Here is a 14,381-nt window from a genome sequence, read left to right on the forward strand (position 1 = left end):
AACCCGGACTCAGAGGGGAATAGCACTAGCGTATCATAACAAAATATTTGTGAAATGAACTAGTTTCGTGGCAGATAATGCGTTATATAGAGGCTGTGTGTCAATGCCCCGTCACTCGCATTATATGGATATATCGGCGCTCCACTGGATCTAATTTTCGTCCGAACGACGCCAAATGACACCAAAGTTATCTGGGTGAGTAAATGATCATATATTTTGCTAGAAATAAGGTCCAGGTTGTAAAAAACGGTAGTTATCCTTTAAATGAACCCTCAGGACTTCAGTAAGTTTGTGATGTCACGACTATACAGTCACTGCCCTCAGCATGGCCTTGGCTGAAAAAGCACCAGGGCGCTGATGTGGAAACACACTGGGCGATTCCTGCTCAGGCCCGTGAGAGCTGACCAATCAGAGTAGACGGGGCTTTTTGGGAGGGAGGTCTGACAGAGACGGGCACTAAAAAGGACTGTTCAGACAGAGGGTGAATAGAGGTGCTGAAGCAATATACAGTCAGAGAAAAATGATGTGGTTTTTGAACATTAAAGCATTTTCTGGTAGACACCCAAAATAAAAGTATGAGCCTGAAAATGAGCATAATATGGGACCTTTAAGGTGAGAAGTGCAGAACAAGAACAACAACGGAACAAATTGGATTAAAATGATATTAAACATGAGCAACATTTATTTTAATGTTACCATAGAAATATTCTATACACAATGACACTTCATAGACCGGAGCGGGTAATGTGCAGGTTAACATCACAATAAAGTGCAAGGTTCTTCGCTCAGTGGTGGACGAAAGCAGCACAAGCAACCACATTAGGCGACATCGAATCCAGGTGCTTGTTTTGTCATGTCAGTACATTTAAATATGGCATCAGCTCAGAGGTTATCACAAACTGTATAAAAAACTATTCTGTTCAGTCATCTGCGTGACAAATACACAGGTGTCTTTAAACAATAAATATACATTCAGGTAAATGTAGAAAAATAACGACTTAAAAAATACATGTTTCTCCCTCCATCTTCCTCCCCTTTAAAGTCTGCTCACATTTCAAGTCTTCGTAACATCAGCGGAGGAATCGTGCAGTCAGACACACAGAAGCCAAATAAGCTGAGACAGTATTTGTGTTTACTGTGTGTGTGTGTGTGTGTATGTATGTGTGGGTGTGTGTGTAAAGGATAAAGAGAGGCATTAGCCGTACGGATGAAAATGATGCGACATCAGGCACTTCCATTCCCTGCAGCTTCACGTCACACAGAGACTGTTTTCGGATCACGAGATGCTTACCCATCATCCTCAGTGCGGGACAAACAACTTGAGGACCGACGGGACGCCACTGTGGGAGATTCCACAGACGTGACACATCACATTCAGCTTCTGTGTCCACTGGGCAGGAAGCCAGCAGGGTTAGACAGATATTCTGGATATACTGGGTTCAGGGTTGAGCTTTTATGTTGTAGATCAGTGACTTTTCAGTTTTATCCCTGAACACAGTTACATGAAACAAGTCTGTAAAACTGTTGGGAAACATTTTACTTTAAGTTTATGTGTTCTCAAAATGTGACATGAGTAAAATGATTTTCATATTATTTTTATAATAATTTATATTTCTAATCATCTGATTGATGGAAGTCGTATTAGTTAGTTTTAGCCCATTAACTACAGATTGCATATACTGTATAAACCACTGCCGACCACTTTTTTAAACCATACTGAAGGTTTTTTGATCGACTTCCTACCTTCCAGGCAACAGCAGTTTATTTCTCATGTAGCTTCCACAGTTGTCATGAAGCTGTAGTTTTAGAAATTCCTATTTTTTCAGACTTATCGGGTATTTATTTTAATATCTATATCTATTTAGATTTTTGTTTGCAAAATTACTGAATTCTATTTTATTTTCATTTTATACAGCGTCACAGCCATTCACTTCATCTTTATGCCATAATGACAGGATTAACACTGAGATATTCTCTTCTTGTTGGTGTATTCAAGTGTCTTTAAGAAGTTCACATCCGAGACATAGAGCAGTGGTTCCTGATTTTTTCTGATTGTTACCCACCCCTTAGTGGATAGGCTCACATTTTGTCTAAACTGTCTCATAACAGCAGTCAGGCGCACCTGCGAACACTGAGAGTTTAGCTTGCTGTCGTCATTCCATCCATTCGTGCCGGTCATTAATAATCAGATCCAACGATAGTCGCCTTTTTGTGAATGTTTTCAAGATTTCATCTGAAGCTAGTCTGTGAAGTCTTTTTGTCTGTATCCTTTCAAACACTGTCTGTGGAAACACAAAGAGGGCACAGACTGCTAACGCTTCAGATAAACTTTGAAATGTATTTTTGGGCGATTTTGTCCAACCAGCACTAAAATTGCTTCAGAAAGGGAAGTCTTCATGGTCGGTTTGTACAGGAGGAATTACAGGATTACTGCAAGCAAAAACAGTTTCAATATTCGTATGTGCACCTTACTATTGCTTCAAGACAGACTTGAAAAAATGTGATCCTACCCTTTAATTTAAGGGAATATCTAGTTTAAACCCCTTGGCATAGGTCGCATTTCTTTAAATTACGATAATGAAAGGTTGAAACTACGGTATTTCACAAAATAAAAGCCTAAAACTCTAACCCCAAATGTTATGTATTAGAATCTTGATTTTTCTAACTTCCTACCTGGACAATCATCTAGGGACCTACTACATTCAACCCATATAGGGATGCTGACCACCCTCTGACTGAGGCAAAACTTCTAAATTCACACGATCCTCCGTTTGGTTTCAGTTTTAGTTCAGTTTTTAGCATTATTATGTTACTATTACACAGCCTAATAAATAAATAAAGCCGACACACATCGTTAAATCTAATAAATACGGAAGCCCTGAGAGAAAAGTGAGAAAAATATTCTGATAATGAAGGATCATTTTTCTGTCTGCTTGTTTTTGTAATTTTCATTTCGGCCACAAGAGGCTGCAGTGCACCACTAACCCATGTTGTAAATAGGACTAAGAGCATTAATTTTTTTTCTTCTAGGTGAGTTTTAATTTCTCCATGCACTTGTTACCAAGCTGTATAACATTCCTGTCTTGTGTTTAGAGTGCATGAAGGAATTCAAACTCACTGTGAAAAATGATTCCAAAAACTTTTCTTCCACCTGTTTTTATAGATGAGAAATTGTTTTTTTTAAAAAGGGCTTCCATATATAGGTTATAAGAGGGCACGTTGATTTTCCTGCATTTGTGAAAGGTAACTGGAAGGTATGAAATCAATTAAACTGTTTGGTGTTTTTTATAAAATAGATGTAAACTATTTGATTTACCCTGTTGGTCAAACTCTACAAAGAGGCTCCTGATGGACACACAAACCCTCATGATGTTCAGTAAATACAGTGTAATTCCATGATACATTCTGTCATCAAGTCTCATCTAGTTTTTCCAATATTTTGGTACAATACTCAGTCAGTCATCACTTGTATGGTGTATTGTTATGTTTTGGGATGAAGAGCGGGGCGGACGGAGAAACCTACACTGTGCGTGTTTGCATCGCTATAACTGTACTGGAGGAGAAAGGCATGCAGGCGGATCAAATCAGCTCTCGGAGAAGTTTGAAACGCATACAAGACTAAGCCATGTGTTGTACAGAAGTAACAGTCTATGTGTTCACAGGATACAGGTACATCACTGCATGTTAGTATGGGACTGACAGCAATACCCACCTCACTGTAGTAAGGAGTATGTACAATAGGTATGAGTCCAGTATTGACAGTTAGTTTAGTGTGGAAGAGACAGAAACAGCAGCCATGTTTACATGCACAGAGAACTTGTCTTCTACCTCTGATTTACATTGTATGATATCAGGTCACTAAATGTAAATGTCATAAGTCTGCTACTATGCTACTTTATACTGTTGTACCACTATGTTCATGATGACTGTCATAACTATTTACTTTGCAAATGCAAACTAGAGCTGAACGACCAGTCAATAAATCAATCAAAAGAAAACTGGTTGCCAATTAGAGTTGTAGCGATATACTGTTTTCAAGGTATACTGTGGTATTTGCCTTCCAACAGTATTGCATTATACTGTAGTAGTGTTATCAAAAAGATAATTCAAGTTTATATCAAGTTTCATGTCTGTCAGGATAAAATATGTTTAGGAATAATAATGAAGTGTTTCTTCAACCGAAAAACCTTCTGTTTTAATTCTGTTAAAGGTGCAATATGTACGAATTTAAGTTTAAAACACTTAAAAAAATAACTGAAATTATCAACAGAATATGAAAAATCAAGAGTTTTGACATTATGCTACAAGACTGTACTGTGTCGCAGAGATATCTACTGAATTTAGCATGCTAACCAGTTAGCCACAGCCTGTCCATTCTCATAACCCCACTTTGAGCCCCAAGTCAAGACCACTAGTTGCACGGCTAACTGAGCTAACTAGCTGCAGTTAGCAGTTACTTTGGTGATATGCTGCCCCGTTTGTTTGGACTACAAATCTACGAAGGTGGCCAATTCTTAGATATTGCATCTTTAAGGGTCAACATAACTGCTAATAATAATAATTTTGTAATACTGTATATCATAAAACTGATATTTTCTGAGACCGTAAGAATCCCATACTGTACCATTGCAACCCAACTGCCAACTATTTTCATACTTCTTTAATCGTTTAAGTTATTCAGCAAAAATGTCAAACATTTGCTGATTACAACTTCATAAATGTAGGGTTTGTCTGCTTTTCCTTGTCATGCATCCAACTATAAAGCAAGGAATCTGTCTGTCTGTAGGTCTGTTTGTTATTCAAATGTCTTGAGAACCATTAATCCAATCTACTTCACACTTGGCGGGTGTATTGCTCGGAACCAAGGAGGTGCATTGTCGAGTTTGAAATAGTTTGGATAAGAAATTACAAAGATATCATTAAAAGAAAACTTGTGTTGGATTTAGACCTCTTCAATATGGCGGTTGGGAGTACCTGCTTAAATACTGGCACTGCATTTGTTTACTAGCAGAATCTGACCTCTCGCTAGCCGTTCATCTGACCAAACTTCACACTTGGTGGGTGTATTGCTAAAGAACCAAGGAGGTGCAGCATCAAGTGTGAAGTTGTTTCGAACCACAACCCATTTAATAAACTTTGAATAAACAAGCAAGCTAATCAGTTTGCAGTGCAGCGGGAATGTTTGACATAAACACCTCGGGAAGAACGAGCGCGTGCAGGACTAAAAAAACAGGCAGAGGCAGTAAAACTCACAAAATAGGTTATAACCAGAGCCATGTAGAGAGAGGGTTACTGTTATCTCTCTGTCAACGGTGCTGGTCATCCCTAACGAGGTGTCAGCTAATGTGAGTTTTAACGTTAATGTCTTGATAACCCTACATCAGGTTTGAGGGTGAAGTAGTTTGAATGAGTGGTTCATGAAAAAACTACAAGTAGAGACACCAGAGACAATACAGTCTGCTCATTCTGAAGAGGCATGTTTTGAATGAGCACAGGTCTAGTGATAGTAAATGAAGAGTCTTGGGGTTTTGGACTGTATGTGGTCGGACCAAAGACACAATTTTAAGACCTCATTTCGGTCTCATTCAAACTTTTTGACATTAAATACACTAAACGATTAACCCGTTAATCGTGAAAATAACTGGCAGATTTAGCGATAATGAAAATACTCTTTGGTTGCAGCCCTAATGCAAACTCATTATGTTAAATAAAAGAGTGAACAATTATCGTGCATGAGGCCCATTCTGTTACTGCTTTAAAGGTCCCCTGTGGAGTTTTTGACCACTAGTAGTGCGACGGAACACAGTTATTTGATGTTTTTATGAGTAGGTCTCCAGTTTGTTAACTCTGGTTTCAACCAGTTATAGCTTTTTAATAACCCTTCGATTCAAGTCAACTCAGTCCCCCTGTACCGAATGTGAACAGCTCAACCTAAATATACCATTGACTGGAGTTCAGCTTTTCTCCAGGTGACTCTGTGCATGTAAACGTCCCACTGACTAGGTCGGAAGTAGCTGATGAGAGGAAGAGCAGAGCGAGAGGTAACAGAGAGGGACCATTCACACACCGCGATGACACCATTACCTTTAAACTCCCTCTTGCAGCACCCTCCCCACCAACCTACTCAGACTTATTTATTTCAGACCCCCCGGCGCCAGTCTCTGAAGAAGCCTCTGGCCACTCTCGACTCTCGGAAAGTCACCGTGAGGGCGTTGAGGGTGACATCTGTGATGGTCACCTCCCCTGGAACGATGACGGGTCTCCAGGCCTCATCGTCTGGCTTCTCTGACGCCGTGACCTCGTCTGGTGTGATAGCGGAGCTCCACTCCTCTGTTCTCTGTCCTGAGTGAGACAGGAAAATGGAGAGAGAAAGTTGGAGGGGGGAAAAAGGTAGAGTTGCATTGCATTAAGCATATCACGTGTACTGTTATTGAGTTAACCTCTCTGGACTGGCCTGAATAGATTATCTCTGCTCTGATAGATGTTATAAACTGACAAAGGCAGATAGGAGGCAGGAACAGACAGCTCGGAGTGGTTCTGAGGTGACAGAAGTGCCACAGTCTGCACTCCACATCATCATTTTTTACAGGGAATGTCTCAACTTTAAATCATTCGGAGTGCAAATCCTTTCTTTTATTTGACTTTTGGTCACATCTGGTTTTGTAAAGATCAAGAGATCAGTTTTGGTCATTTACATTTTCAAATTCTTGTTTAAAAAGTTTCAGACATTTTTCAACACCACCTTGACTTTATTACCTGGTGGCTTTTTGCAGGTTAGCGTTTCAATTAAAGCTGCTGTTAGCATTATTTTCTTATCAAAGTAAGTGTAAAATAGCTCTGTATTCCAACAGAAATCACTGTAATAGAGTATTTGATAATAACCCGTGTCTCTCCTCCCCCTGCTCATGCCGTAAAAGACAAAAGGAACTTTCTGGTACCCCTGCACTCTTTATGCAGTCAGGACATAGGACTCCATTAGAGAGGTCCCGTCTGCTCTGGGAACAGGCAGAGAGCAGGATCCTTCTGTCTGGAACAGGGATTCTACCAATTCCAGCATTCCCAGTGATGGCATATACCACCAAACAGGCCAAACGTCAATAAACAGAAAAGACAAAGGCAAAGAGAGCTGCCGGGAAAAAAAGAGAGGAGTTGTGCAAGTGTGGTGACATAGAGAGGAGGGAGGGGGTTGCTAACTGCAAAATAGTTGAGAAAACTGCTGTGTTTTTAAGCACTAAGAAGTGTAAACCTATTCTAGTAGTAACAAAAATTAACAAGAAAATAAAATTATTATTCTGAAAATGAGCATAATATGTCTCCTTTAAATTACTCATTCATCAAAGATTTTTCCTGCTATGCTGTCAAACGTTGAAGCAAAAGGATGTCACATTTTATTATAGACTGTAACTGTAAGTAGATCTTTGTAGAGACTCTACATTAACTGTTGATCTTCATTTATATACGCAAGAGTCTTTAAATACAGAGTCTCTAATGAGTCTATATTTTGAACTCTACATGATTTGCTCTTTAATCAGCTCTAGATGGAGGAAGTTTTTATGTTTTTGGTTGCATGCCCAGTGAATAAAAAGACTGTGTGTGTCTACTAGAAGGTTCAAAAAGAGTCAAGTAAACTGGGTCGTGATGCTGATTAGAGTCTACTGGCTGACTGACTGACACACTTACCATTGAAAATGCCTCCGCTCTTCTCTGTTGTCTCCTTTACAGGCTCCTCTTTCTCTTCCTCCTCCCTGTCCTCCTCATATTCTACATTGTCCTCCTCCTGCTCCTCCTCTTCCTCCTCTCCCCGGCCCTCCCAGTCCTCTTGTGTAGGACTTGGAGGGTTTGAGTCAAGGCACTTGAACTGTGACCTCCTGGGTTTGCTTTCTTGATGTGCCAGTTGCGGTTGTGGGTCCTGCCTGCAGGCACTGTACGGCTGATCCTCGTCCTCGGAGACCAGAGAGCGTGTCAAGGAGAGACGCAGGCGAGACGGAGGCTTCTCTGGAGCCTTGTGAGCGCTGCGTAGGTCCATGGTGTAGACAGTATTCTGAATAAAGATCAAAGAGAGAACACTCGACAAGTAAAACTTGAATTATGTGAAAAATCAATCATTTGACTGACAATCAAACTATGGTTTAGAGCACCGTCACTGCACAGGGGCAAACGAAAATAGTTGTATTAGCAAAACAAAATATAATGTATTAGTTCTACTTATGTATAAGTAGATTAGACAAAACTGTCACTCTTTTTAAATTGAACACAAAACTTTACCTGCAGAAGAAGTCTTTTGGATTTGGATCCTTTTCTCCTGTGACCCAGAGCTCTGTCTCTCTGCTCTCTGAAAAGCCAAGCACACAAGTTAAAAAGAGGCGGATGGCAAAATGTCATCTATACACATGTTCTCTGACCATTTTAGGAGCTGTTATTAGGCTCTGTTTGAATTTTTTTTTTTTGTGTCCACTGGATTACAATTTGACACTGGAAAAACGTATCAACAAACATCTGTCCTCTAAAGGTAACATAGGGAGTGTTTGACCACTAGTAGTACTATGGAGCAGCGTTTCACTACTGGGGCCGTTTTGTTTGTTCTCACCCATATCAACACAAGGATACGCATTTCTGACAATGGTTTTACATTATTACACTGATCCGCAGGAGGAGGTAACAAGACAAAAAACACCAGCAGGGCTGCAAAGAAGAAAACTGATAGCAAGAAAACAAGTAAACAAGAAGGCATTGGGTTTCAAAACCCTCATTGTTTACATCGAAAAAGTGGCTTTGCAAATGTTTTATTATCAATCTTTGTCCTCACAGGACAAATTTGGAAAGCCAAGTGGCATCAGTCATAAAAAACCAAGAAGAAAACAAATAAAGAAGAAAAAACAAAAAGAGATAGAGGAAGAACACACACAGAGCGCCCTATGAAGACTCTGCCAAGCCAAAACTGTCCAGTATGGAAAAAAAGGAAAGAGGTTTTGTGAGTAACACTGAACGTAAATGGAAGCTTTGTTTACAAAAAACTTCACAGGGTACCTTTAAAGAAAATCATACTTGAGTGCATGCCTTCTTTCAAATTAATGGTATTGTTTAATACTCCAGAAAAAACATCTAGTGCCACTAGGCATCAGTCCACCAGAGTATCATTGTCACAACACTTGTGAATGTCTGACTTTGACACAATACTACAATACTAGGACAATATTGATATTCGATACCATTGAGCTATGACAGGGACAAAATAACATAACAATGATGGCAGAAAATTAGTATTGAGACAGTTTCTAAAACTCAAAATCAACACATATTGAAAAATCTACATTTGTGACAATACTACAATACACTAGTACACAATCTGTTTATATTGCATTAACACATTAGAAGTGTACTGTATCCAAACCTCCATTCTAATTATGGCCCTATGTGTGTCTGACCACCTTTGGAATAATTTGGGACGCAACATCCTCCTTACAACTGCAGTGCCTTTAAATATGGCTATGGTGAGTTTTGGGATGTCTAGTTACAATCCAACACACATGCTACTGCCAGCTGCTGAGGTCTTGGATCTGGGCCTTGGGTCTGCTGCTCTTTATGATTAATATAATATAAGACGAAAAGTGTTTTATTCTGCACATTCCTGCTCCACTATGTGTCAAACTCTCTGGGCTTTCCTGGATCCAGGCAAAGGCTTTTCATCAGGCAGGTTGAGTGGGGTCTTACTTCTCTTCATAGGCCTGCACCAAGCGTTGGTCCAGAATGTGTTCCTCGGGTTCCCATGTGCTGTACCTGCAAGACGTACAAAAATACACTGCATGTCACTACCTTCAACTGGGGAATTAAATCAGTCTATTACTACATTGTAGTTTAAAATTTTCAATTTTAAAAAGGATTTTAATTGAAAACAGTTACGATGTGTTGCCTCAGAGTGGATAGTACCTTCTACACACTCAACCAATCATTTACTTTTTAATCACAAAATGTGACAAGACAGGGTGGCGTTTCTGTTGCTGATAAGACCATTAAACTGATAAAAACAACTATTTGGTCAAATATTTTCACAGTTCTTTAAATCAACAGAGTTTAGACACATAATCATGAAGTCATGAAAAACATTTTCCGTACATTTCGGAAATTATTTTGTCAGATGACTTTTCACATTAGCTCATCCAACAGCATTACGTGTTGTATGTCAATGTGAGCATGATGTACATTCACCAGCGATATATAATCCAGCCACCCTTCTGAGTGATTTTACATACTTACTTTGGAGGCCAACCTTTCCACTTCAACAGATACTCCACATTCCCCTGTGGAGACATAAAGTTTCACAGCAGCATCAGCCGAGAGGTCAATATCATAAATTATATCTACTGTAGCTTTTCACTGCCTTTCTACTACTACCTTAACCCGTGTGTGGTGCATCTTTGTCCCATTCACATCTATAAAATGTTTTCTTGCCTGACAACAATGATTGCTTCCTTTAGGTAATATTGACCTCCGTCTTCTTACCTATTTAATCTCTACATTCCCTTATACTCGTGCTGTTCATTTGGAGTTTATGTGTAGGAGGATGTTGCCATGCCATCAGGAAATATCTATAATTAACAGATAATATAAAATGAGCAGTATGTCTTCCATATACAAGCCAAGCCTCTCAGAGTTAGTCATCCTCGGTGACATCATCCCATAATAACTTCCAAGCCCTCAAACGTATTCTCAGAGGGTGAAGTCACCACTTTTCCCGACTTCATTTGACTCACCCAGTTCCCAACACACAGTAAAAAACAAACAAAAATGCACCTACTGTATATTGGGTGAGACTTGGGGCCTCAATTAACAGAATTACATTGCATACCAGCATCTCTCTACACTTTTTACTGCATATTTTGCCATATTGTTGTTGCATACGCCTTGTGAATGCACTTAGCAAATGCAGAATGTCAGTGTTATGCACTTTATGTGTATATTCTGTAAATTAGTGCTGTAATTATCTTTCGCTTAATCAACTGCTTGATTGTCAGCGACTCTGATGATCAATTAAACATTTAACTCATTTATCAAACAAAATGTTTAACATTTGCTATAGATGGAGTTTTAAAAGGTTTTTCTTTTTCTTCATTAGCCACGTTTCTATCCAACTGCATTGCACATTTAGAATGTCTGGAAAATCAGCAACTGAATGAATGCTTCCTTCCATCCATAACTGTCGTACGATTAAAACATCGATATAAGCAGTAGGTGGCGCCAATTCTCCAGTCGGAAAGCGATAACACCAATGCAGAAAAATAGGGCGCAACAAGATGACGGGATTACGAGAAAATCAAGAGAAATATTACATTTCAAATTAGGCCCTGAACTGATGGTGAGACAATTAATTTGAAGAAGTCTAATTGTGATGGGCATTTTAGACTGAACTGCAAATTGATAAAACAAAAAATGGTCAACAGATTAATCAATAATCAGATTATTGATTTATATTGATATTTTATCATCCTCATATGAGATCGCTCTTTATAATTTGTTAAAGTATCAATAGTAATCTCTACGATATTGTTGCAATATTGGTATTGAGGTATTTCAGGAGATTTCAAAATATAGTGATGCACAATATATATCGGACTGATACATTAATGCCCGATAATGGGAATTTTACATCAACTATTTATATGTAACAATGCAATTATAGCTGATAACTAGAGCTGATAATAGGAAGCCAAATTGCCTTCATTGACTTAAAGCTGCTGTAAGTGTTATTTTAGCTAACTTCCTTTACAATTTGCAGTTAGCGGTTCCCTCCCTCCTCTCGACACCAATACATGAACATGATAATGACCAGACAAAGCAGCAAACAGGAGGATCCTGCTCTCTACAAGTTCACAAGCAGACATCTCTTTGTAGAGTTCTCTGTCCTGATTGGATAAAGTGGGCAGGGATACCAAAACATTTCTTTTTTTTTTGACGAATTAGTGAAGGCAGGAGAGACATCCGTTACTGCCCAAACACTCTGAAATATAGAGCTATTAATACTTTTTTTCAATAAAAGTATATCACTTACAGCAGCTTTAACAAGCACAGCATCTACACACTCTGATACAGGAGGTGGCAGTAAGCAACTTTGTAAAGTTGGTTTGTGATCAACGGTATCAGCCATGAGAAGCAGGTAATTGAAAAAAAACCATATCATGCATTCCTACATTTTCAATTAGGGCAGAGCTGTCTCAAACTACTTGGAAAACTCGATGTTCAAGTGCTAATTGGGATTAAATGCTAATATGTGCTCCCTTTGTATCTGTTTTATAACTCAATATACTTCAGAATTTGAGGGACTTTTTATCATAAAGAGTTCAATCAATGTTGAATAGTTCAGAGAGATGCCTGTCATGACACGAGTAACCCTGGTGGGGGAACCAGTAGTAAACACAGGAGTATCAGGGGGGCTGCTGCGCCATGGGGGGGAACCACAATTTCTAGCTGCGCACCTCTTTTGTCAACACCGTATGGTAACTTACACCCAAATCCAATTAGCAAGCAAACAGGCCCAAAATGAACATCACCCCGTGTCCTCCTCCAGCCTATTTAACCAAACACCTGACATGCTAAGCTGCGTTGTAATGACAACACTCTCCACGCTACATTAAAGGGACATCCTCCTCTAACCCGCCCCCTTTTACACAGCCTGCAATTAGATAACCAGATTAGCCGCGCAATTCTGCTCATTTAATCTCTCAAGCTTTCATTAGCATCTAAAGTAGCATCCCCTTCATCCTAAAAAATGTGTCCCCTCCACATGTCCCGCGGCTAAACTGGCTGACTGACACGCTGAGGGAAACGTGCAGCGGTTACCTTTCTAACTCTTTTCTTGACGATTGATTCAACAGCGAACACTTGCTCCCCGATCGCTGACAGCTCCATCTCTGTGCACGCGGCCGTCGCTCGGCTTTTTAACTGTCAAAGTAACGTCTTTCGTTCCCAAACTGAGCTATCGTGAACTGCTGATGACAGCGGTGCTTCGGCTCCTTCCCGCTTCTCCCTCAGCCGCCTTGTTTCCCTGACATGTTAAGGTCCCATTAATCGGGAGCGACTTCCTCGTAGTGGATCTTTCCGAGCGTCCAGTGACTTTACAAAATCTGCGACACATCTGCACACCGCTTCGCGCGCGCCCGTCTGCCGGAGCGCGCCCACTTAAAATGAGTCCGCGCGCGCCATCAGCTGCCTCATCATCCTCATCATTCAACCAGTGTATGGACCCACAGCATCCACAACATCAACCACACGAGTAAAACTACAATGTTAACACTCTGTTAGTGGCACTCTTTTGGTTTTTACTGAACTACTTTTAGTTCAGTAAAACTATGTAGTTTTGGAAGATCTTCATTGAATTAATGTTATGCCTAAACAAACAAACTCTCTCTGTTTTCATTACTGAATAAACAAACTTCTCCAAAATTGTCCTCCTTAAAGGACAACCCAATTTGATCCTGTTTTACTTTGTTCATATGTGGCGGACCCTGCCACCTTTCTGGCTTCAAACAGTGTTCTGGGGACCTTTTTTCCTTTGAGATCAGCTTGTTATTCATTTATGGAAAATATATATACTAATATTGTAATTATTAAAATTCAGAGTTTGAATTTCTTACTACACACTGCCCCTTTAAGTAGGAGTGGGAGACGATACAATTTTTATGTAGGTAACTTGTATCTGTGTTACCTGTTATATAAATACCAAGGGCCACTCTAAACTCATTGGAATTTATTTGAAACAATCTAATATCCATTAAACAATTAATTCCAGTTAAAGTTGCAAAAATGGCTTAAACAGGTTTAGCATTTGAGTCTGACTTTTAGCTGATAAGGCAGTATGAAAAGTTAAGACTGCTTATGATTTGAACTGATTTTGTGAGAATTGAACCTGGCTCTCCAGATTAAGAAGCAAAAGATTTAACCATTGGACTATGCCACAAAATAGATAATAAACTTAGATTATTAAGTCAGTTTTGCAGAGAGGTATCATCACAGACAGCTGAGTTTCCTGGTTCTTTCTGGTTTCTGATTGGTGCAATTTGACATGCTACAATTGCCCCGGTCTCCCCCATCAAAGGTAAAAATACTCACTGTGCAGAATGGCACCAGTGACTGCTATGTTAATAATTATTATCATTATTAGACTGGTAATACTGTTGCATGTGTGAAAAAACACAACTCTAGTTGTTGGTAGAGGAGGCCTTAGCTACTTTAGCACATACAGTTTGTTGTTAAATCCAGTAGTTCCCAAACTAGAGTAGAAAGTATAGCACAAAATGAAAATGCAAATACCTCAAAACTGTACTGAGGTACAGTACCAGAGTAAATGTACTTAAAGAGTAATGCCACCAATTTTACACATGAAGTGT

The 14,381-nt window shown here is 39.5% G+C and overlaps 1 protein-coding gene across 1 annotated transcript; it reads right to left on the reverse strand.

The window, feature by feature from the left end:
• Positions 1-653: 653 nt before the first annotated feature.
• cbx7b (chromobox homolog 7b) lies at positions 654-13,140 on the reverse strand. The gene is made up of 6 exons (XM_084341710.1): positions 12,835-13,140; positions 10,255-10,298; positions 9,712-9,777; positions 8,266-8,332; positions 7,681-8,041; positions 654-6,342 (listed from the first exon to the last, which is right to left on the reverse strand). Exons 1-6 carry the CDS (start codon positions 12,901-12,903, stop codon positions 6,140-6,142), a joined length of 810 nt encoding a protein of 269 aa, XP_084197836.1. The 5' UTR covers positions 12,904-13,140; the 3' UTR covers positions 654-6,139.
• Positions 13,141-14,381: the final 1,241 nt, after the last annotated feature.

This window comes from Pagrus pagrus, assembly GCF_965226575.1.
Source record: "Pagrus pagrus genome assembly, chromosome: 21".
Taxonomy (NCBI): domain Eukaryota; kingdom Metazoa; phylum Chordata; class Actinopteri; order Spariformes; family Sparidae; genus Pagrus; species Pagrus pagrus.

Excerpts from the sequence above, each read along its gene's own strand:
- cbx7b (XM_084341710.1), bottom strand. The coding sequence starts at position 12,903 with ATGGAGCTGTCAGCGATCGGGGAGCAAGTGTTCGCTGTTGAATCAATC. Across the intron at positions 8,042-8,265 it reads CCAAAAGACTTCTTCTGCAG|AATACTGTCTACACCATGGA; the intron begins GTAAAGTTTTGT and ends ATCTTTATTCAG. Across the intron at positions 6,343-7,680 it reads GAGCGGAGGCATTTTCAATG|GACAGAGAACAGAGGAGTGG; the intron begins GTAAGTGTGTCA and ends TGTCTCACTCAG.